This window comes from Sitophilus oryzae, unplaced genomic scaffold, assembly GCF_002938485.1.
Source record: "Sitophilus oryzae breed Bouriz unplaced genomic scaffold, Soryzae_2.0 scaffold_1436_pilon_pilon, whole genome shotgun sequence".
Classification (NCBI taxonomy): domain Eukaryota; kingdom Metazoa; phylum Arthropoda; class Insecta; order Coleoptera; family Curculionidae; genus Sitophilus; species Sitophilus oryzae.
The window spans coordinates 1,967,055-1,990,743 of record NW_022146100.1 but is presented as its reverse complement, the minus strand read 5'-3'; the positions used below and the strand labels follow the sequence as shown (position 1 = coordinate 1,990,743).

General features: G+C 30.3%; 1 protein-coding gene across 1 annotated transcript in view; it reads right to left on the bottom strand.

The window, feature by feature from the left end:
• LOC115876543 overlaps positions 1-22,803 on the bottom strand; it is a 39,875-nt gene extending 17,072 nt beyond the window's left edge. Inside the window, exons 1-8 of the mRNA XM_030892355.1 lie at positions 22,454-22,803; positions 18,660-18,879; positions 17,086-17,303; positions 12,947-13,219; positions 12,480-12,860; positions 9,551-9,787; positions 8,013-8,210; positions 4,257-4,435 (exon numbers count right to left, since the gene is read on the bottom strand). Of these exons, the coding sequence (XP_030748215.1) occupies positions 4,257-4,435; positions 8,013-8,210; positions 9,551-9,787; positions 12,480-12,860; positions 12,947-13,219; positions 17,086-17,303; positions 18,660-18,879; positions 22,454-22,712 (1,965 nt within the window). The 5' untranslated portion in view covers positions 22,713-22,803. The remainder of the gene's footprint in view (positions 1-4,256; positions 4,436-8,012; positions 8,211-9,550; positions 9,788-12,479; positions 12,861-12,946; positions 13,220-17,085; positions 17,304-18,659; positions 18,880-22,453) is intronic.
• Between the last annotated feature and the right edge of the window lie 886 nt (positions 22,804-23,689).

The following is a 23,689-nucleotide window of genomic DNA, read 5'->3' as shown; positions in this document are numbered from 1 at the left end:
GAAAGTTATGAAGATTTGAAAATTTGAATTTCTCATTGTTACCTCCATCTCTGTTTTTTAGAAAAATAAAAATTGAAATATTCTGATGTGAAGAACATAAAACCCCATGCCTGTAATAATCAGGCGTACTATCGACTAGATGATTGACGAGAAAATGTTGAAGGTAGTGGGGTTGCAGTCGGACTGCAGCCCCACATTAATAAACTGCAGCACTATGGGTTCAGGGGAACATCTCTCGAATGGTTTAAGTCGTATCTGAGCAATAGAAGTCAACTTGTGAGGATGGATACCACGTTGTCCTCTATAGTCTGTGAAACGAATAACTTTGAATTTGACAGTTCCCGCGGGCTTTTCTAGTGTTAATTTTATTAGGTTAGCAACTTGCGGCCATGCTGACGCAATGCCGTCTCTAATAGAACAGCCTCGAAGCCGGATTTATGACATCAGGATAGTTAAATACTACGGATTAATAAATATGTTGTAGAATACATGGAAAACATAATAATTCCTCGTATTTTTGGTTTGTTTTTTAAAAATGATATAGTTTACATGAAATATACATAGCCACAGTTAATAAATACAATATATATATATATATATATATATATATATATATATATATATATATATATATATATATATATATATATATATATATATATAGCAATATAGCATACCTATTTATAGTAATAAATAACTTTCATAAAATAAAACCAAATAAACTTATGAACCATACAAATGCAGCAAATGTTTTACAATATACAAATAATGAATAGGTACATAAGATAATGGGCAAAATGTAAAATATATTTTAAATTTTGAGGTTTGAAAATCAATCTAATTTAACAAACAACATTCAATATCTACTACTTACTATGGCTGAAATCGTATTCCATAGTCCATGTAGATAGTTTTAGTGTTAAGAATAATAATTTAAAAAAATACATTGTCATCTTTTGACAAGTTTATATTAGTTTATTAATTGCAGTAAACATTATGTGGTGTGAATATTTTATATGTAATTTTTGATTTATATTCGACACTATTTTTTTTTTCATATGACACAACACTGATGAAGGCTATGATGTTAGCCGAAACGTTTTTTTTTAACCAAAAAAATAATGAAACAAATGAAAACTTAATCAGCGTTTTTCCCGAACCTAAATCCCAAGAAAATAAAAAATTTTAGAATAATTTTATGATAAAAATCACAGCGATCTTTATTTCATAGCCATCGCTGCAGCCTTTTTTCTATGATATTGTATTATTTGCAAATATAATTTTTCGAACATTGATACTTGCAAAATATACATATACATTTTGTGAATGCAAATAATAATACATCACTATTAGTAGATATTGAATGTTTTTTGTTAAATTAGATAGATTTTCAAACCCCAAAATTTAAAATATATTTTACATTTTACCCATTATCTTATGTACCTAGTCATTATTTGTATATTGTAAAACATTTGCTGCATTTGTATGGTTCATAATTTATTTGCCAAAGTTATTTATTACTATAAATAGGTATATATATATATATATATATATTGTATTTATTAACTGTATATTATGTATATTTCATGTAAACTATATCATTTTTAAAATACAAACCAAAAATACGAGGAATTATTATGTTTTCCATGTATTCTACAACATATTTATTAATCCGTAGTATCTAACTAGCGTGACGTCATAAATCTCGCTCCGAGGCTGTTCTATTAGAGACGGCATTGGTCTGATATTTTAGAAATGTCAAAGCTGATGACATTTACTTTTTTGACAATTGTGTTGATTTTTTTAAGAAGAGGAAGAACTGTCACTTGTTTTATTATTTTCCTTTTCTATTTCACGAAAGTAAAAAGAGTTACATATCTGATTCGTTCAGGCACTCAATTTAAAGAATATCAGTAATTTTTTTGATAGAGGAATTTTATATTTACCATGTTGGTAAAAAATAACGGTCAAAATTCAAAGTTATTCATTTTATAGACTATAGCAAGCCAATAGAATGTGGAGTACCCCAAGGCTCAGTACTAGGCCCTATTTTGTTTCTTATTTTTATTAACGACATTGCTAACATAAACATCACTGGCAAAATATGTCTTTTTGTAGATGACACTAGCTTCACTTGGAGCAACAAGGACGTCACGGCACTTCATATGATTATATCAAATGACTTAATCACAGAATAGATATCAACCAGAAACCTAACTGGAGCTGAAATCCGTGACGTTTTACGAATTGGGCCGCCATTTAATAGCGGTAGAACACAGAGACGTATTTAATAAATTTCCGTTGAATGTATACAGAGTTGTATTTATTTTTTTGTTGTAAATTGAAAAGTATAGAATTAATTAATATCATTCGGCAGTTAATAAAACTACTGCTTAAAACTTTAATAGGTGAGTTTGTTAAAGTTAAAAGTAAAGGCTAATTTGTTTAAGATGCTGTAATATTGGTTTAGTACAAATGTCCCAACAATTTTTATGGAGTAATATTTTTAATGTAAAACTTATTGCCAGCGATAAAAAACACTGCATTAGTAAACCATTAGAGATATCGCGGTATAAAAATAGTTTATATTTTTAAACGATTTGATTTAACTTTACCATACCTTTGTTTGTTGCAAATCTGGCAGCAGCTTTATCGATCACTTCTATTATCCCAATTTTTCCGAAATGCTCACGTATTGAGTTCCGGTGACACTTTATAATATTTTTGAAGAAAAAAAAAATCAAATTAGTGGATCCAATATGGCGGATTTTTTAATATAAGAAGAGATTTGCTTGAAATTTAAAACTTTGGGTTCTTTATAAGGACACTTGAGATACTTACCTTCAATTGGCCCGTTTTAAAACATTCTGTAAAGATAGGGTAGGTGTTCATTTAAGTTTCAAACGAAATAAATAAACAAGCTAACATCAGAATACTTAGGTATTTATTCATGCCTCCATATAATTAGTTTGTTTTTATTGGCTGTTTTAAAATTAAGGTTTATCTTTTTTAATGTATAATACAATTTCATAAGCAGATATAATTTAGTTACATATTTTAGGGGAAAAATAGTAGATGGATTTTTGAAATTAATTTGTTTGCATATTATATATATTTCTTTAATAAAATGTCTTGTCCCATATTCTTCGTAATATTTACTAAAAACAAGTTCTAATGAAGAAACAAAAGATACAAAATTGTCATGTGACATCTGAAGATTGCCAAAAATATCTAAATTATTATCTTCACTCTTTATTATTTTCATAGGCACGTAAATGGCAAAACAACGATGTATAATCTAACTCACTGTGTGCCTTTGCATATTTGGTACATATATCACATGAATGTATACTCAAACATTTTTTTATTAAATATCCACAAACGTATCGTAAAACATTTTGCGTCCTGGCGAAACATAACTCCGGCTTTTGCACATTCTTGAGGCACAAACTGAACCAGTACTCTTTGAAATTATTATAAATAATGTACCTAGCACAACAAATATTTAATAACTATTCCAGACTATTCGCTCCGTTCAGTTATAAAACAACACAAACTACAATATTCAATATTTACGAATGACGAACAGCTACTGCTCTCAGCAAAACGCAAAACATAAGTGAACTGCGAACGCCAGTGCGTTGACAGGTTCTACCGCTATTTTTAGGTTAGGCGATGTTTCCCGCGCAAACTCTAAGTTAGGCTTCTGGTTGATATCTATTCTTGTGACTTAATCACCATTAAATCTTGGTGTGATTCGAACCTCCTGAGTCTCAACATTTCAAAATAAAGCTTTGTCGTATAAAAACTCGCTGCAGCCTTTTGTAATTAACAACTTAACTTAACTTGTATGATGTTTTATATTCTCTTCTCTCTTTTGTTTGTTTGTTTACTTACTTTGTTTGTTTACTTTACCTTTGTCTACAAATTGTAAATTTTTTTGACAATATAGGCATATATTTATTTATTTAAATATTACCATTTCATTAAGGAACACTCCGTATAACACATTTTAATCGCTCTAGTGTTATCAATGAAAATATTCGTATATTATGTTCTAAAATTACCAGCATAATTTATAAGAAAGATTGAGAAAAAGTGTGTTAAATAGATAATTTGTTGTGGAACTTTCTGAAAAATTTCTGTATTTTGAAGCATTTGTGGGATATGTTGTGAATTATTTATAATTATTTGTCTTTATTACACATAATAAAAAAATCATATTTCCAGAGGTAATTATATTATATTTAATATACAATTTCATATATCTGTTGATCGGTATAAATCACTTTTCCATCAGCGGGTGCATAGAAATGTTCAAAAAACGTGATTTCATTGTCTCCTTTTTTTAAAAATGGCCCTGGTAGATATAGAGTTTGCTGTGGTCCTATAGCGTTGTAACGTCCCAAGGCAAATCCATTCACAAATACTATACCTACACAAAAAGATTCAAAAATGTATTATTTATCTTTCTCTAAAACTGTGGTAGCAAAATTTAGTTATAGTCTATAAAATGAATAACTTTGAATTTTGACCGTTATTTTTTACCAACATAGCAAATATAAAAGCCCTCTATCCAAAAAGTTACTGATATTCTTTAAAATGAGTGCCTGAACGAATCAGATAGGTAACTCTTTTTACTTTCGTGAAATAGAAAAGGAAAATAATAAAACAAGTGACAGGTCTTCCTCTTCTTGTAAAAATCAACGCGAAATGTCATAATTGACAAAAGTAAAATGTCATCAGCCTTTGACATTTCTAAATATCAGATCAATGCCGTCTCTAATAGAACAGCATTGGAGCGAGATTTATGACGTCACGCTAGTTAGATACCACGGATTAATAAATATGTTGTAGAATACACGGAAAACATAATTATTCCTCGTATTTTTGGTTTGTATTTTAAAAATGATATAGTTTACATGAACTATACATAATATACAGTTAATAAATACAATATATATACCTATTTATAGTAATAAATACTTTGGCAAATAAACTATGAACCATACAAATGCATCAAATGTTTTACAATATACATATATATATATATATATATGTATATATATATATATATATATATATATATATATATATATATATATATATATATATATATATATATATATATATGTGATGTATTATTATTTGCATTCACAAAATTTATACGTATATTTTGCAAGCATCAATGTGCGAAAAATTATATTTGCAAATAATACCATATCATAGAAAAAAAGGCGTCAGCGATAGCTATGAAATAAACATCGCTGTTATTTTATATGTAAAATTATTCTAAAATTTTTGATTTTTTGGGATTTAGGTTCGGGAAAAACGCTGATTAAGTTTTCATTTGGTTTTTCATTATTTTTTTTTGGTTAAAAAAACGTTATAGGTAACGTTTATAGCCTTCATCAATGTTGTGTCATATGAAAAAAATAGTGTCGAATATAATCCAAAAAATTACATATACGAGGAATGTTTTCCATGTATTACAACATAATTAATCCGTAGTATCTAACTAGCGTGACGTCAGAAATCTCGCTCCGAGGCTGTTCTATTAGAGACGGCATTGCGTCAGCATGGCCGCAAGTTGCTAACCTAATAAAATTAACACTAGAAAAGCCCGCGGGAACTGTCAAATTCAAAGTTATTCGTTTCACAGACTATACAAATTATTTTCTTATTAAGTTTAACGAATTATTATTTTGACTAATAATATGTATTTTTTTTGTTTTAATACCTTCTCCCTCGTTGTACACTTTTGTGGCGTGCCTAAAACTCATTCTTAGTGTGGGATTATGATAGGAAAAAAACATTATAAATATACTCGTATATAAAATTTAGAAAATTGTTCAAATTAAATAAAATACTAATGAAATAAATAACATGGTATATCTTGCATTAAAATTAACGAAAATTCTAGAATAAAGGACATAGTAATGGCTACATTATTTATTTAAATATGTTTAAAATTTAAACCCCATATCGTAATTTATATTATTTCTTAAGTAAACATCATACATATAGTCTATAAAATGAATAACTTTGAATTTTGACCGTTATTTTTTACCAACATGGCAAATATAAAATCCCTCTGTCAAAAAAGTTACTGATATTCTTTAAATCGAGTGCCTGAACGAATCAGATAGGTAACTCTTTTTACTTTCACGAAATAGAAAAGGAAAATATTAAAACAAGTGACAGTTCTTCCTCTTCTTGCAAAAATCAACACGAAATGTCATAATTTTCAAAAGTAAAATGTCATCAGCTTTAGACATTTCTAAATATCAGACCAATGCTGTCTCTAATAGAACAGCCTCGGAGCGAGTTTTATGACGTCACGCTAGTTAGATACTACGGATTAATTATTATGTTGTAGAATACATGGAAAACATTAAATATTATACACTTAAACTATCTACATTGGCTATGGAGTACGATTTCAGTCATAGTCAATGTAGATAGTTTTAGAGCTAAGAATAATAATTTTAAAAAATATGTGGCCATCTTTTGACAAGTTTATATTAATGTATTAATTGCAGTAAATACTATGTGGTGTTAGGTTAGGTTGTGAATGTAATTTTTTGGATTATATTCGACACTATTTTTTTCATATGACAGAACACTGATGAAGGCTATAATGTTAGCCGAAACGTTTTTTTTAAACCAAAAAAATAATGAAAAAACCAAATGAAAACTTAATCAGCGTTTTTCCCGAACCTAAATCTCAAGAAAATGAAAAATTTTAGAATAATTTTACATATAAAATGACAGCGATTTTTATTTCATAGCCATCGCTGACGCCTTTTTTTCTATGATATTGTATTATTGGCAAATATAATTTTTTGAACATTGATATTTGCAAAAGATATATATACATTTTGTGAATGCAAATAATAATACATCACTATTAGTAGATATTGAATGTTTTTTGTTAAATTAGATCGATTTTCAAACCCCAAAATTTAAAATATATTTTACATTTTACCCATTATCTTATGTACCTATTCATTATTTGTATATCGTAAAACATTTGCTGTATTTGTATGGTTCATAGTACATTTGCCAAAGTATTTATTACTATAAATAGGTATATACATATTGTATTTATTAACTGTATGTTATGTATATTTTATGGAAACTTTATAATTTTTAAAATACAAACCTAAAATACGAGGAATAATTATTATGTTTTCCATGTATTCTACAACATATTTATTAATCCGTAGTATCTAACTAGCGTGACATCATAAATCTGGCTCCAAGGCTGTTCTATTAGAGACGGCATTGCGTCAGCATGGCCGCAAGTTGCTAACCTAATAAAATTAACACTAGAAAAGCCCGCGGGAACTGTCAAATTCAAAGTTATTCGTTTCACAGACTATATCTCGTGTTTCCTCACTTGCGAACATACTATTTACTGTCAATACATTTTACACTATCTACTATAAATTTTTGTATCTCTAGTTTGACACTTAATAGAGTAAACAAAAATTCACTGGATGTCATATAAAGTGTCAACTGGACTTCCAAGGTAGACTTGATCTTAGGCGAATTTTCAAAAAATATATTTTTTTTAGTGAATTTACATAATAATGAATAAAAATTAGATACCACCGTAAAGACTTTTTTCGCTCTATCTAATAGTATAAAAATTCAAAATGGTGGCCATAAGAAAACAAAAACTTGACTGTAGTTGTGCGAAATCTAGAAGGCTTAGAAATTTTCAGAAAACGCAAAAATAAAATGTTTTAGTGTATTGTGGTGAATTAGTGTTTTATTTTGCTAACGGTGTTAATCATAAAACAAAGATATGTAGATATTATACCATATGATTGGAAAAAAACGGCGTCAGAGATGGATTATTCAAAATTTAAAATTGCTGTCATTTTATACGTAAAATTGGAAATGTGAAATGTCATCGATCGTCATTTCCAAGCTAACTGGACGTCGTTTTTTTTCGATCATACGGTATTAATCTATTAAATTTATTAATATTGTATTTTTTATACCTTTGCCCCATTCTCGTGTATCAATAAAAGTATCTTGTGGATCTTCATTGATGGTCAATATAGATCTATAAAAGCCTGTGCCTGTTGTGTCATTTTGGTATTTTTCCCATCCTTTCAAATTACTAATCCATTCTTTTTTTAGTTCCAAAGGTACTACTTTCCAATTCGATATAACATTTGAATTAATAGTTACGTTTCCTGAAACATATATTATAGAATATATTTATTTACAGAGACTGTTTGAAAAGATTAGAGGGACACAATTTCTGCAAATATTTGGAGATACCTCTACTCAGACAAGATCGCATTATCAAGGTTTTTCCAGCCTTCTCAAATAATGCAAACAGTCTGCGCAAAATAATTTTGTAATATTATTTTGCAGAATCAGTAATCTTACAGAATCTAATTCGTGGTACGAAAATTGTTTTTTTATGACGATGTGCAAACGAGTCAAATTTCCTGTGCGCAAAAATAAACTCGCGTAAAATAACAATAAACAGCGTAATAGAGAGATATCGCTAAACCGAATAGCGTGCATGGACGTTAATAAGGCCAGGTGTTATTTCCTTTACGTGAGGTGGTATTAACTCTCTTCATTTATAGTTATCGGATCGGAAAGAATTCTGATCGCGTCGCGTCCGCTATTTAAACTTAACCTAACTTTGAATTTAAAACTTTGAAATTGTTTTGTTTACTAGGTATTTTAAAACTAAAGGGCTAAAGTGCTTATTTCCAGTGCTTTATTGTTCAACGTCTGCCAGTGGGTTTAGGGCAACAAGCAACAAATTCTCTTAGAAGGGCTAAGTCGTCATCTGCTGTAAACCTAAGACTCTTTATAGGTTCTTTAATATTGGAAGAGGTAGAATCCATATTTTGGGCCATATTTATTTAATTAAAACTAATCCCAGCTACTTAAATATCAAATTACCTAATAAAACTAAAGCAATAATTCAAAACAATTCAAACATAACCTAAAATAAAAGATCTCGCCGGCCGGCTCCGGTTGTCAAATACTCGCACATGCCCATTTAAGCAATTTTTAAACGTTATCAGAGGTTATTTAGAAAGAGCGCTTGGTGTAATTGATCCGCAAATTACGTCAGGCGGTAACGCTATTAGCGGGTGTTGCGTTAAAAATTGATTCGCGCATATCGTAACCATGATAAGGTACGCGTAAATACTGGATGACGCTATTCGGTTTTCCGATATCTCTCTAATAACTGTGCCGGTCAGGCGCTGTGCACAATTTTAGACGCCATAAGTGGGCGTGCTATGTGCGCAAATTAGTCACCTAACTAGTGAAGTAAGAAAATTGGAACCACGAAAAACAATCAAGAAAAAACAAAGATTATAATCTGTATGATCTGTGGTAGAAGTATCTAAGCTCACGCTCGTGGATCAGCAAAATGTCCAACCGTAGACAAGAGGTGGTCGCAATACAATGATGTTATTGTTAGCACGGTGTAGGTCCATCTTTAGAAGCAACCACTCTAGTAGAAACTATTTATTTTCCACACCCTGTCTCATTTCTACTATACCTTGCCACAATCCTTTGCGTGTTTGATTATATTGGTAAAAGTTTCCTCCATTCATTCTGCCCATCTCTTCCACTACTAAATCAATGGTAGCTCCAAAAACAACCTGGCTATTTAATGTAACACTCGAATTTCCTAGTTTCCAGAAGCCAAACCCATCGAAGTCAGACAAAACTTTTAATTGTTTGGGGGCAATTAATTCTCCATTAACAAGAACCAGTACGGTATCACAAACATGACCTAAAAAGGCACATCATTATAAATATACATTTGTTAATTTCCTACTGCACGACAAAATACAAAGATGAGTATAACTCTGATTTTCAAGATTTTCAAAAATTCCCTCATCGTTTTATTTTACTATTTCAAACAAAAAAAAAACTAACATTACATTTCTAAGCTACTAAATAAAAAAATACAATGACAAAGTTGGCTTCAAATCTTCATTCATTCACTGAGAAGCACACTGAACAACCGAATAAAAGGAATCCATCTCAGACAAAGTCTGGTAAAAAATCCGAGTTGTGGTCAACACATAGACTTAAAATAAAATATAGACTACACTATTTACATCTCAACGCGGACAAACAACCTTTTTTGTACACATGTTTACTTCTGGGTACAGTCGACCGAGCCTTCCTCATCCAGCTTATGTTGTCACGTCTTTAATATTATCAATATTTTTTTTCTTGTTATACACATATATTGAGATATTAATACTACAGTTTAATAAAGTAGGTTTTAATATTCCATAGATGTATTAAATAGTCCTTATACTACTAAATTATAAGTTGGATACTGTTTAAAAAGGATAAGTTCTTTACAATATGACAACACCGATTAGAGGCGAGGGAGCCTATTCATTCATTTATTACCTTGTAGTACGCGTCGCACGTGTGCGGTAAAGCTTTGTTGCCGCTATGTTCCCGGCTGTATTAACGCATTTTCTTAGCTTGTAGTCCTTAAGTGTTTATTTTATTGACTTTTTCTGTTCAAGAACTATAAAATATGGTTCGCCAGTGCCAAATTTGCAAGAAAAATTTGACTTAAATAATTCATTTAAGTCTTGAAACTCTCAATTTACCCATTAGGAGTCAATGGCGTTGTTGTAGAAAGGCGCTTATTTAGATAATATTTTAGTAAAATGTAAAATCTGAATTTTTTCTCTTACATTACGTTGTTTACTTACTTACATTGTAACAGAATCATAATTATAACCCTGTTAATAATTAATAATGTTTTTATTAAAAATATATTCCGGTTTATTCTAAAATTATCTTTAGAATCTAAAATAACATACTAGAATTTTAAAATGATATTACATTATGAAACAATATTTTTTAATATACCGGGTCGTCTCAAAAGTGGCTCACCCCTATAACTTTTTTTATTTTTTCAGATAAAAAACACAGATTTGTATGTTAGTAGGTATATGACATAAATTAGGATTTATTGACGTATTCAATTGTTTTTGGTCTCTTCCTGTTTCACCGATATGATTACATCTTGATTTTTAAAGGCACCCTCGGTATATTGCTACTTTATTCGATAGAAAATGACACTCTGAATAGAATGACATATCATATGTCAACTTTTGACATTGTCGCTTAAAAACAAATCGTATTTTAAATTTCAATCCGGGGTGCCATGGTGTTGTTAAAAACACTAAGTTTTAATCAAGGAGCCTTGGAAAAATAATTTTGATCGTCTAATAGGTTTCGTGTCTTGTCTAGGCCGGTTAAAAGATGTACAAATCGTATTTTTAATCATACATATGTCAATTTTTTCAAATGGAACAAGGGAGACTCATTAGCATATTTGGAAAAAGCATTTTTTATGAATATATTGATACCACACACTTGGTATTTCGAGTCAAATTGTCGTTATGAACCGCGTGTTACAATTACAATTAAACCATATGCGAAAATGTCAAAGTTGACATATTATGCTATGTCATTCTATTCAGAAATCAATATTATTATTAAAAATTAAATTGTTATCATTTTCTATCGAATAAAGTAGAAATATACCGAGGGTGCCATTTAAAAATTAAAAGTTATATTCATTTCCGGTGAAACAGGAAGTGACCAAAAACAATTGAATGCGTCAATCAATCTAATTTATGTAATTTTTTATTTGAAAATATAAAAAATTATGAGGATGAGCCATACTTTTGGAACGCACCCGGTATAATAAAGACAGTACCGAGTTAAATAAATGTAGTTTTCATATTATCCACTCCTATCACCTTCCTTGCTTTAATGGAACAGATTTATGTTTTCTCTAATTTACATAATAAGACGTCACTTAACCAGAAAAAAAATTACAAAAATCATATTTTTTTTCTCTCCCTGTCGCCGATTCTATTATATCTGTGAAATAGATCCTGTTTTGATTAATATTAGGGGTTGTAAATGTTTGACTAAAATTAATAATTTATTATTAATTTCAAAAATTACGTAATTTCGATTATAAAATTTCTTCTATAACGTGTATTTTATTATTTTTATCCTTTTTGGACTCTAAGACGTTTTTTTCTAAACTTTTATTCAAAAAACCTGTCCTAAATCTTAATAAAATATTTAAATACGATATATTTTTAATTTAATTATAGCTTCATTAAAATAAAAAAAGTTACCCGGCTATGATACGGAGAGTTCAGGTGTACTTGAGAAACGAAAGACAGTGTTGTGTTTCTCGGCAGAGTCGTCAGGGAACGACCGTTATGACAGAGACAACGTATCTATCGCTCGTGTCGCACTCGTTATAACCTAAAAAATAACACAACAATAACAAGACGTTGTCTGACCGCATGTTCCAGCTATTTATGAATGAGATGCTCAGTCTATATTTTATTTTAAGTCTATGGGTCAACATCATATTTTGTCATCATCTTTCAAACTTTACATACTTGAAATTAGTTTAATTTTACCTTCAATAGTTAATAAAGATCCTGGTTCCAAATCGACATTCTCTTTCCTGTAAACAATATATCCGTTACTTTGACCAGATTTGTTATTGATATCCAGCAATTCCATCGCAACTACATAAGCACTACTAATTTCGTAAGGAGCATTGTTTTCAATTACACTATTTAATGGCAAAGTATCACTAATAGTTGTACTTTCATAAGCTACAGGAGGAATATGTTCTGGAACGTCTGGAGTAAAGGTCTGAACAGGATTTGCAGCAGCTACCAATTCTTTAACTATGTAGTACTTGCTGCGATACGCTCCTTGTTCGTCTAAAGGTGAATCATAGTCATAACTGGTGGTAATTATTTCAAACCCAGAATTGTCTGTCAGGTCGTTAGCTAAAATGTTATCTCCTTATTACTGGATCTTTAATTTATAATTTATTTTCTTAAATATTCATTGGTAATAAAGTTTGTATTCTTACAAAATGAGCCGCCACTATTAAAAGCAAAATTAGTTCCTCCGTGGAACATATAGGTGCTGAATGAAGCATTTTTTGCTAGAATTTCACTAAGAACATTTCTAGTATCGTCGTCCGATTTTCCCGTATGATTTGCACCCCAGAAATCGTACCATCCTATCCAGAATTCCATTACCATCAGTGGTTTGCCCGGTTGTAGTTCTTCCAACTTATTAAGCTGATCTGTTGCTCCTCCACCAAAATTGGCAGTTTGAAGGAATACATCAGGTAACGTTCCTAAAGGAATATTAATGACAACTGTATTACTTAACTACGACTACTACCATTTACTTTGTTTAGACAATATACCTATTATCACAGAATATCTAGCTACGCAACAGAAGCCTCGTTACACGTATAAAATCGTAGGTATCAGAAGGAGACAGGTTTTAAAAGCCTGTCTCCAAATCAGATATTTTGATGCGGTAGTTTCGCTACTACATAATAGAGGGCGATAAATTTAAAGGAAAACAGTTTTCTACAAACGAAATTTAAACGAATTTTATGCAGTGTTGCCATTGTGCAATTCATATTGTAATACTTCCTTATAAAGCCTACCTTCAAATTTGCTACACCATTTAAACATATTAAAATAGATCAGAGCTCTTTTTTCAAACGTTTAGGTATTTAAATTGCCATGTTAGTAGGAGTTAAATCTTAGAGCTGAATTATAATCACTTTGTGACGTTTGATTGTAATTAAATTTCCTCGATTGGACTTATACTTGGTATAGTAAGTATCTTCCATAGAATAACTAACTGAAAGAAATGAAAACTCCTATGTTAAAGCCTGGAAACACGCGCTCGACGCGATCCAAGCGGGCTACTGGCAGAACTAAAAGTTCGCGCCATATTTTTAAATGGACCTTTACTGCCAGTTCAAAAGTTTTTTACTTATATTTGGTAATTTCAATCTAGATTATGAATTTATTTGTAACAAAACATTTTACAAAATAAAAGTAATGTATTTTGATACAAATAAATTAATAATCTAGGTTGAAATTATCCCTGAAATTAGAATAAAACACGAAAAATCTGTAACTTTATTATTTTATTATAACATTGTTAAAATTACATAATAACACATTCAACACTATACAAGTATATATAAAAGTTATCAGAATTTATACAATCAGTTATAAGTAATTATAAAAAAGGTTATAAATTATAAATAAATAATTCATTATATAAAAGACATATAGTTACCGTGAATATAATTTGGTATAACTTTAATCTCAACTTTAATGACCTATTCAAATAGAAACATCTTACAATTCACATTATATAATACACAAAGCCAAGGGACAAAATTGTTATTAAATCTATTCTCGATGACTCGAAGCATTTTTTTTCAAATAAAACAGGACATATAGGGCTTATAAATAATACAAGGGTATAGAAAATATATAAATAAGTAAATACAAATATATTTTCAACCTAATGATTAATGATTATACTCGTTTAAATAAATAAATGATCTTTTTAAAATTACTTGTTTGTCTTTGCAAATTTGTATATTTATATTTATCTAAAAGCGTACACTTACATAAATTACTGCACAACCTTTAAAATCAAGCTTTTAATATGTGTTATACAAATTCTTGATTCGATATAAATTCATTTAAATAAAACTTTAAAATTAATGATCTTCCAAATTTCTGAGACAGCCATTTTGTTGAAAAAATTTGTTTTGATTATGAGAAATTTCATAAAAATTATCACAGGGATTAATTAATCTTATATATTAAACTACTTGGCTTTTAAATTTCACAATCCTATCGTCCAAAATACTCTAAATTCGCAAAAATCCGTAAAATATTCCCATGAAAACAAATCACAATTCACTCTCACTTCACAGAAACTGACAGACATTGCCAAATATGGAATGACGTTTATTTTTCAATTTATTTTACTGATCTAACTGATCCGGGTCACTTAGAAATTAAATTTTTATTAAATTATTTAATTATAATTGTTTCTGACGAAAGCAACTTCATACCAATGTTTATTCATAGGGTAACAAAGCACATCACTGTTAAATTATCAACATTTTATATAAATATTTATATTTTTCAACTACTCCAACTACTCCAATTACTCCACAGAGAATCAAACGAATTGTTAATTAAACTATACTCTGTGGATGACTTGATAAAATCATGATGAAATTAAAGTCCCTAGATGAATATCTAGGGACCTAGATGAAATTTCTACGCAGCGCCATCTATCCCTCTACTGGCAGAAACTCCGCCGTGTTTCCAAAATTCAAATGGCAGTTTCATCCGCCTGGTATCTTCGGTGACATTGTAATATGATGGTACTATGATGCATACAAAGTGGTACCTTCTATAGTACCATATTATGATACCACTTCCTGACGTTCGATTGGGCTCATATTTGATTATACCTGCGTATTTTTTATGACATTGCAATATTATGGTACCATAAAGCATATCAAGGGGTACCATAATGTAGTTCCATATTACGATACCATTTCCTGGCGTTCGATTGGGCTTAAACTTTGTATGATACGTATGTTCGGTGACACTGTAATATGATGGTACTTTGATGCATATAAAGTGGTACCTTCTATAGTACCATATTATGATTGATTATACTTGCGTATTTTTGATGACATTGCAATATTATGGTAACATGAAGCATATCAAGAGGTACCATAATGTAGTACCATATTACGATACCATTTCCTGGGGTTCGATTGGGCTTAAACTTGGTATACTACGTATCTTCGATGACATTGTAATATGATGGTACTATGATGCATATAAAGTGGTACCTACCTATAGTATCATATGACGATACAATTTCCTGGCGTTCGATTTTGCTTAAATTTGGTATACTATGGATCTTCGGTGACATTGCAATATTATGAAGCATATCGAGTGGTACCATAATATAGTACAATTTTATGATATCATTCCCTGGAGTTCGATTGGGCCAAAATTTGGTATACTTGCATTTCGTTATAAAGATTTGTTTAATTAATAATTTTAATTTATTTTACGAATTTTAATTTATTGTACGATGTCGTGACAGCAACTTTTATGCCGAACTAATATATTATTAATTGTACCTGTGTCACTTTTTAAAATCTACCTAGGTCTATATAAATAACGTGGCAACAGAAGAAATTTGTTCTTATAGTATTTTTTAGTCAATTAACATTTTTATACTGCATTTTAATAAATTATTTCCATTATTATTAAACGTATATTTCATTACTAACGTTTCAGCATTAATAAATATCACTATCAATCGCCCTGTATATTATTAATTTTAAAGGTAATTAAAGTTATTTTCTTAGTTAACATAATAAAGTAGTGTATTACATATATTACAAATGTATTTTGTGAGCATATGTTTTCTAATAATATACTTAAACTTAAAACTATTTTAAAAGCCAAACGAATAATTAATGTAAGGGTATCTGACAAGAAACGAAGAATAGAAAGAAATTATTATACACCAGAAAAAGAATGGGATGCCAATTAAAGTCTTTTTGAATCTGGCAACTGTGCATCTTTAGCCGAGCTTCAAGGCTGTCAACGTGCCGTGGATCTAAAACCGAAAATTGAAAATTTCCAATTATATTCTGATTATGATATTGTCGCGGCATCTAGTATTTTATTTGTGCAATTTTAGCTCTTTCATTTCGAGTATTTTTCTGTTGCGTAGCTAGATATTCTGTGCTATTATCAAACGCGTAAGTTACTGGTCTCTTTCAGGTCTAATATATAGACTAAGAGCTAGCAACGTTTTCGAGAAAGTATTTTAAGACGTCTGGCTCTTTGATATATCTTTTATTATACTCTCTGGAACAGCGTGCAGGCCGTCTGGCTGCCGATATTTTCTATTTTTTAATATATAGGGTGTTACATTACAAAAAACACAACTTTGATATATAACTTTTTGGGGGACTTAACCTAACAAAATTGGAGCTTCCGCGTTGTGTGAGAGGCACCGCCCTGTGCGGAAATACAACATTTACAAAAGGAAAAGTGAACAGTGAACCATATAAAATCTTAGTGATTAATTGTATAATTTTCTAGGAATGGTAATAGACCAAATAACTGATTTACTGACCTTGAGTGCCACTAGCTAAAGGACTATCAGATGTTACCAGTAGCTCCACTATATTATTTTTTAAATAAAGCTGATGAAGTTGTTCGAGATAGTCCTTATCTGGCATAAGATCTTTGTATTTCATATAGCCATACTCGTTTTCCACTTGAAAAACGATTACCGGTCCTCCTTTTGTGAATTGGAATGCAGTTAATAGAGTCAGCAAAACATTAAACCACCTGAAATTGTTATTATGAATATACAGGGTCCGGCAATAGTACGTCGGGCATCTGTAGCTCTCAAAATAAAAACTATAGGGTGGCTCAAAAATGAGTGAGTGGATCGGGATTATTTTTTTTTAAATGGAACATGATTTTTTTTTTAAATTGAACCCTGTATATTATTGCATTTTTGGCTTCTTTTTCAGATCACTTTACATAATCCTAAGATATGAGTAAATATATTTCCATAGTTTCAGAGATATTATTAAATAAATAAAAATTATATATTTTTTAGCCTTTCTTAAAAAATATATTAAAATACAAAAACTGTCCTGAAATCAAAACTATATTAGATATTTACTTTAGATGGTCTGTACTTACTTTGCTATAAACATGGTAATCGTATATCATACAGGATGTTCAAAATTCTACGTCAAACTTTCTAAAATATAAAATAATTTTTCTTCGTTTTTTTTTTAAATGGAACACCCTATATATTATTTTTCCAATAGATGGAGAATTAAAAAATAAACATTTTTTTATTTAGAGTATTTCAAAATTTAACGGTTTCGCAGATATTAGAAGTTTTATATTTCATATGGCATTTTCCATAGTAAATTTTTATCAAAGCCACCCAATGAATTTTCTCTCGTATTTTACCGTTGAGAAAACCATATGAAATAATACTGCGTGCGAAACCATTAAAAATTTTGAAATAGTTTAAATACAAAAATGTTCATTTTTTTAATTCTCCATCTAATAAAAAAATAATATAATAATATAAGTATTACCATTAAAAAAAAACAAAGAAAAATTATTTTATATTTCAGAAAGTTTGGCGTAGAATTTTGAACATCCTGTACGATTTAAGATTACGATATTTATAGCAAAGTTAAGTATATCCCATCTAAAGTATATACCTAATATAGTTTTCATTTTAGGACAGTTCTTGTACTTGTAATATTTTTAATATGGCAACATAGGTATAAGATTAAATTTACAAGAAAGGATATCCAGAAAAGATGCAGTGGTTCTCAAAGTTTTAGGAAAAAATCAATTTTTTTGGAAATTTTCAAAGTAAAATAACGTCCGTTATTTTGGACTTAGTTCAAAAAGGATAAAGAGGAAATATGTTTCTTTTGTCGAGATCTACCACCTTGCTTAAAATACTTGCTCTTATTTCTGAGACACCCTGTATTTTATTGCCATATTGTTTATTAATTTTTATTTTTATTATTTTTAATTGTCTGTTTGTTTTAAAATGGATCTATTATCATTTTTAGAACTATGCCAAAAACCTAATTAATTAGAATATCTTAACAGGTAATCTCCAAAAATCAAAAAAATATAATCCTTTTTTTTTGGAAATACTACCTTGTGACAAATTTCATGTAAGTTGATTCAGAAGTCCTAAAACCCATAGTTTTTTCTCTTAACAACCAACTAGGAAAACCGCCAAAATTATATTCGGAACAAATGTAAGGTCCAGGTCTTAATATAACAAACAAATCTTCTTCTTTAGCAGTGTTCAAGAACTCTTCCAAATACAGAAAATCCTCCATTTCAGAGCCACCATTTCCAAAATCATATTTACCTGAATAATTTTAGAGGATTATTAGAATAAAATAATATATAACTAAAAAATATCTAAGATAATTTGTCCTTAATTAGTTAAATTATGAATAGAAAGTGATTCTATAAAATTACTAAGAATTAAATAGCTATCCAAATTATATCAGTAGAAAAAAGTTAACATAGTGTTTTAATGTTTTTTTTTATTTCTAATCCAAAGAATTTCGAAAAATCCCTTCTTATCTTTGAATAAGAAGACTAAGGAAGGAGCATATCAAAAATCTTAGGTACACCGCGATGGGCCTCAAATATGGCCGTCTTAAATTCCGGTTTATCAGTGTCGTTCTAATTTTATTTAAAAAATGTAAAACTATGATGTAGGGTAGACGTGGGGTAGACTCAATAATTTGTTGTTTTATTTTACGTTGTGAATAAATGTTGGTAGTTATTAAAATTGTTATAAAAATATATAATTCTAATAAAAATAGATAAGTTATAATAAGTATTTATTAACACAAACATCCGATACGCTACTGAAGCAGGTAAGTCAAATTAACGCAGGTAAGTTAAATTAACAAATTAATTAATTAATTAATCTAAATTCTTTGACATCTAATCTTTGACAAGTAATACATAAAAGCTAAAATGCAAGAAAAATATATAATTTAGTTAATTTAAGTGAATTTCATAAATGATCAGTTTACTACACGTATATTATATAGTCACTTACTAGCGAAAAGTTGTTCCATTATTTCACTCAATTTTTGCCGAGATCTACCGCACGCTACACAACCAACTATTTTAGAGTCTTTTTCGATAAATCGCGATAGTGTCACTGTTAATTTAAGTTCTGCCACAATTTCCATCTAGATTTACTACCTTTATACAACTATCAGTAGTAGAATAAATAATAAATAACATAAAATAAGCTCCGTAAAGACTGACAAATCAACAAAATTTCAAATCAAATTCAAATGTGTCAAATGAATCGTCAAACAGAACTGTCAAGGATCCCCACCCTAGAGAGCTTTTATGGTGGCTTTTCCGCCCACCATGCATGAATACATGGACAGCATTATGCTCCTTCCTTAGTCTTCTTATTCAAAGCTTCTTATCGAACCTCTGCACCCTAGAATCAACCTGTATGCCAAAATTGAGCTTCTTACGTTGCGTGGTTTGAGCAGGATCGTGATTAATCAGTATGTCAGTCACTTAAGGATTTTATATATTATAGCACAGATTATACAGATTATAATCATTGTTTTTTCTTTATTGTTTTTCGTGGTTCCAATTTTCGGAATCGGGCACTAGTTAGGTGACAGAAGTGTCTAGTTCTAGCAGTCAACTATTAAGCTTGACCAATCAGGTTGGTTAGCATGGTTATTTGGAGTGTGTTAATTCATTCGTGTTTGTCAAAAACTCTAACGTGATTGGTCGGGCTTAACAGTTGCCTGCTAGGGCTAGACACAAGTTTAGGTGACTAGTTTGCGCACATAGCTTTTGGCCTCTAAAATTGTGCACAGCGCCTGACCGGCACAGTTATTAGAGAGATATCGGAAAACCGAATAGCGTCATCCAGTATTTACGCGTACCTTATCATGGTTACGATATGCGCGAGTCAATTTTTAACACCCGCTAATAACGTTACCGCCTGACGTAATTTGCGGATCAATAGGGAGTTTTCGTTGCTTACAAATTGCAATTCCGGTTAACGCTAATTGACAACTTTGACATTTCAATTTCGATTATCGTATATCGTAACCGCTAGCTGCCGATATTTTACGGACGTTAGCCAAAGCCGTTAACATAGCGGTACGCATGCGCACTAGCGCAGTAGAAACACAACATTGAAAAATACAGATCTAACCTAACCTGATTCTATTTTGTTTATGTTTTGATTATTTATTTTATCTGTGTTAAACTCGTTGGGCACCGTTTGTATAAACTTTGTTTAAAGGCTAAACAGTGATCAACTATACATATTTTATTATAGTTAATCATTGTTTAGCCTTTAAACAAAGTTTATACAAACGGTGCAAGTGGGCATTAGTGCTTCAACTAATCGAGGAATGTCTTTTTTTTCAAAGCGAAAGTTAGCTTTGCACTCTTGGTCAGATAATATTTCTAGGTTGAACTCCCCATAAAGTTCTGCTCGATATTCGATGTTGTTTTCAAACCCTTCCAACAGCATCGCATCCTCCAAATCCGATTCATCACTAGAGTCCAATAAAATTAAATTGTCCATCCTATATAGCGATACCCAATAAAGACATATAAAGCACTTTGAAATCAAACAACAATACAAAAAACCAAAAATCAAAACACTACGCTACGGGCTGTGCTTAGCTGTCAGTTTTCGGTTATCGTATCGTATGTCGGCTCCGAACCGATGAACCGAAAGTTCGAAAACTGTTTTTTTATCTGTCAAAATAGCGGTTATGGTTACGTATCCGTTAACCGTACCGTTGAATTTTTTTAAAGCAACGAAAACTCCCTAATTACACCAAGCGCTCTTTCTAAATAACCTCTGATAACGTTTAAAAATTGCTTAAATGGACAACCGGAGCCGGCCGGCGAGATCGTTTATTTTAGGTTATGTTTGAACTGTTTTGAATTATTGCTTTAGTTTTATTAGGTAATTTGATATTTAAGTAACTGGGATTAGTTTTAATTAAATAAATATGGCCCAAAATATGGATTCCACTTTTTCCAATACTAAAGAACCTATAAAGAATCTTAGGTTTACAGCAGATGACCACTTAGCTCTTCTAAGAGAATTTGTTGCTTGTTGCCCTAAACCCACTGGCAGACGTTGAACAATAAAGCACTGGAAATAAGCACTTTAGCCCTTTAGTTTTAAAATACCTAGTAAACAAAACAATTTCAAAGTTTTAAATTCAAAGTTAGGTTAAGTTTAAATAGCGGAGGCGACGTGATCAGAATTCATTCTGATCCGATAACTATAAATGAAGAGAGTTAATACCACCTCACGTAAAGGAAATAACACCTGGGCTTATTAACGTCCATGAACGCTATTCGGTTTAGTGATATCTCTCTATTACGCTGTTTATTGTTATTTTACACGAGTTTATTTTTGCGCACAGGAAATTTGACTCGTTTGCACATCGTCATAAAAAACAATTTTCGTACCACGAATTTGGGACAAGATTTTTATCTGTATACTTATAGGATATAGTATAGATACTTTTATTCAAATATGCAATAATTGTTTTGAGGAGTGTATATTGTGTAATTATCTTGTCGAAGAAGATTTAAGAATTCGTTGTATGATTGTGATTGCAAGAAGAATTAAAGTTATTACTGATCTGTTAGTCATTTTGTTGAAGTTTGTCTTGTATTGTCTTGTCTGGGTTATGGCTTTGCAACTAAGCAGTTGCCTAGTTCTCTCTGTGTTAAGCCCCGTTCTCAGAACAGCGAGTGTCGCCAGCGACACATCAAAAGAACAGCTGTCAATTTTAAATTTAGTACAGCTCCCATTGGTTGTTTGAAATGTCAAACTGTGTAGCCAGCGACACGGCGCAGTTCTGAGAACGGGACTTTAGAGTTCTATTATAGTTAGATACGGATATTCTAACCTGATTCTGGCTCGTGTAGATTCCACGGAATGTATGTCTCAACTGTGTTCAATCCAGCAGCTCTAATTTTCTTCAGGCGATCTCTCCAATAAGGTCTCGGTACCCTAAAATAATGCATAGCTCCACTATAGATCCTGATGAGCCTGTCATTTAGAGTAAAGTAGCTCTGATTAGCACTTAAACCTTGATGGATACCTCCACTGGTATAATATTCGTAATTTGTTGGTAGAGCAGCTGATGAACCTGCGCTTACAGCCATTTTACACTTTCACAAATGAATGAAATAAAAATATGAGTTTTAAGTAGAGATGGAATGTTTTTATATTGAAAGTAGTGAATAAATATTTTGAAAACACTTCAGTTTTATCTAATAATATAAATATGAATATCAAATATGAATGCAGATAGGTATTTTTTATATTTAATAAATTTATTTCCCAACAAGCAAAATTTATTGCTGGAACATTGCCAAAACTTCGCAAAGCAAGGTTTAACATTCGTTGTAGGGAGGTTTATGCAAGGTGGCAGGGTAGCTTAATCTTCCGCCAAATTACATTGCAGTGGAAGGTTGAAAAATACAATATTATTGAAACGTTGCTAATGTAACGTTCAGGAAACTACTAATTTGAGATGTATTAGTAATATTGTTAATTTTACGTCAATACAATATTGGTAAAATTATATTGTACCTATGTTTCAAAACTTATTATCCATTAAACTTTCTATTTTGTTATAACTTATTAACTGACTTATTGCTAAAATAATATAGCAAAAAATAGATAATGTTTACAATAAAAAACCATTTCATTAGCAACATTAGCAATTTTATGTTAACAATAATACATCAGTAATAAGTTATAATCAGCAGAAACATTAATGGCTATTAATTATTAATTATGGGTATTACTTTTACTAATATTGTATTGACGAAGAACATAAACAATATTGATAAAAATATGCATATCTCTATATCCATCGACTTAGAAAAATTAAAAATGCTCGGTAAATATATCCCTACCAAGAAAGTCGAATTTGTCAAACAAAAAAAAAACAAATAAAAACTAGAAATTTATCACTTACTTGTTTCAAAAATATCAAAAATACTGATAAGTACTGAGTACTGAAAACTTACTGATCTTTTCGGCTGCTCATTAAATAAGGAATTACTCAACTCTGACCTCTTGAATCGAATTTCTAAAAAAATAAAGTTGAAGGTCTGAAATAATACAAAATATA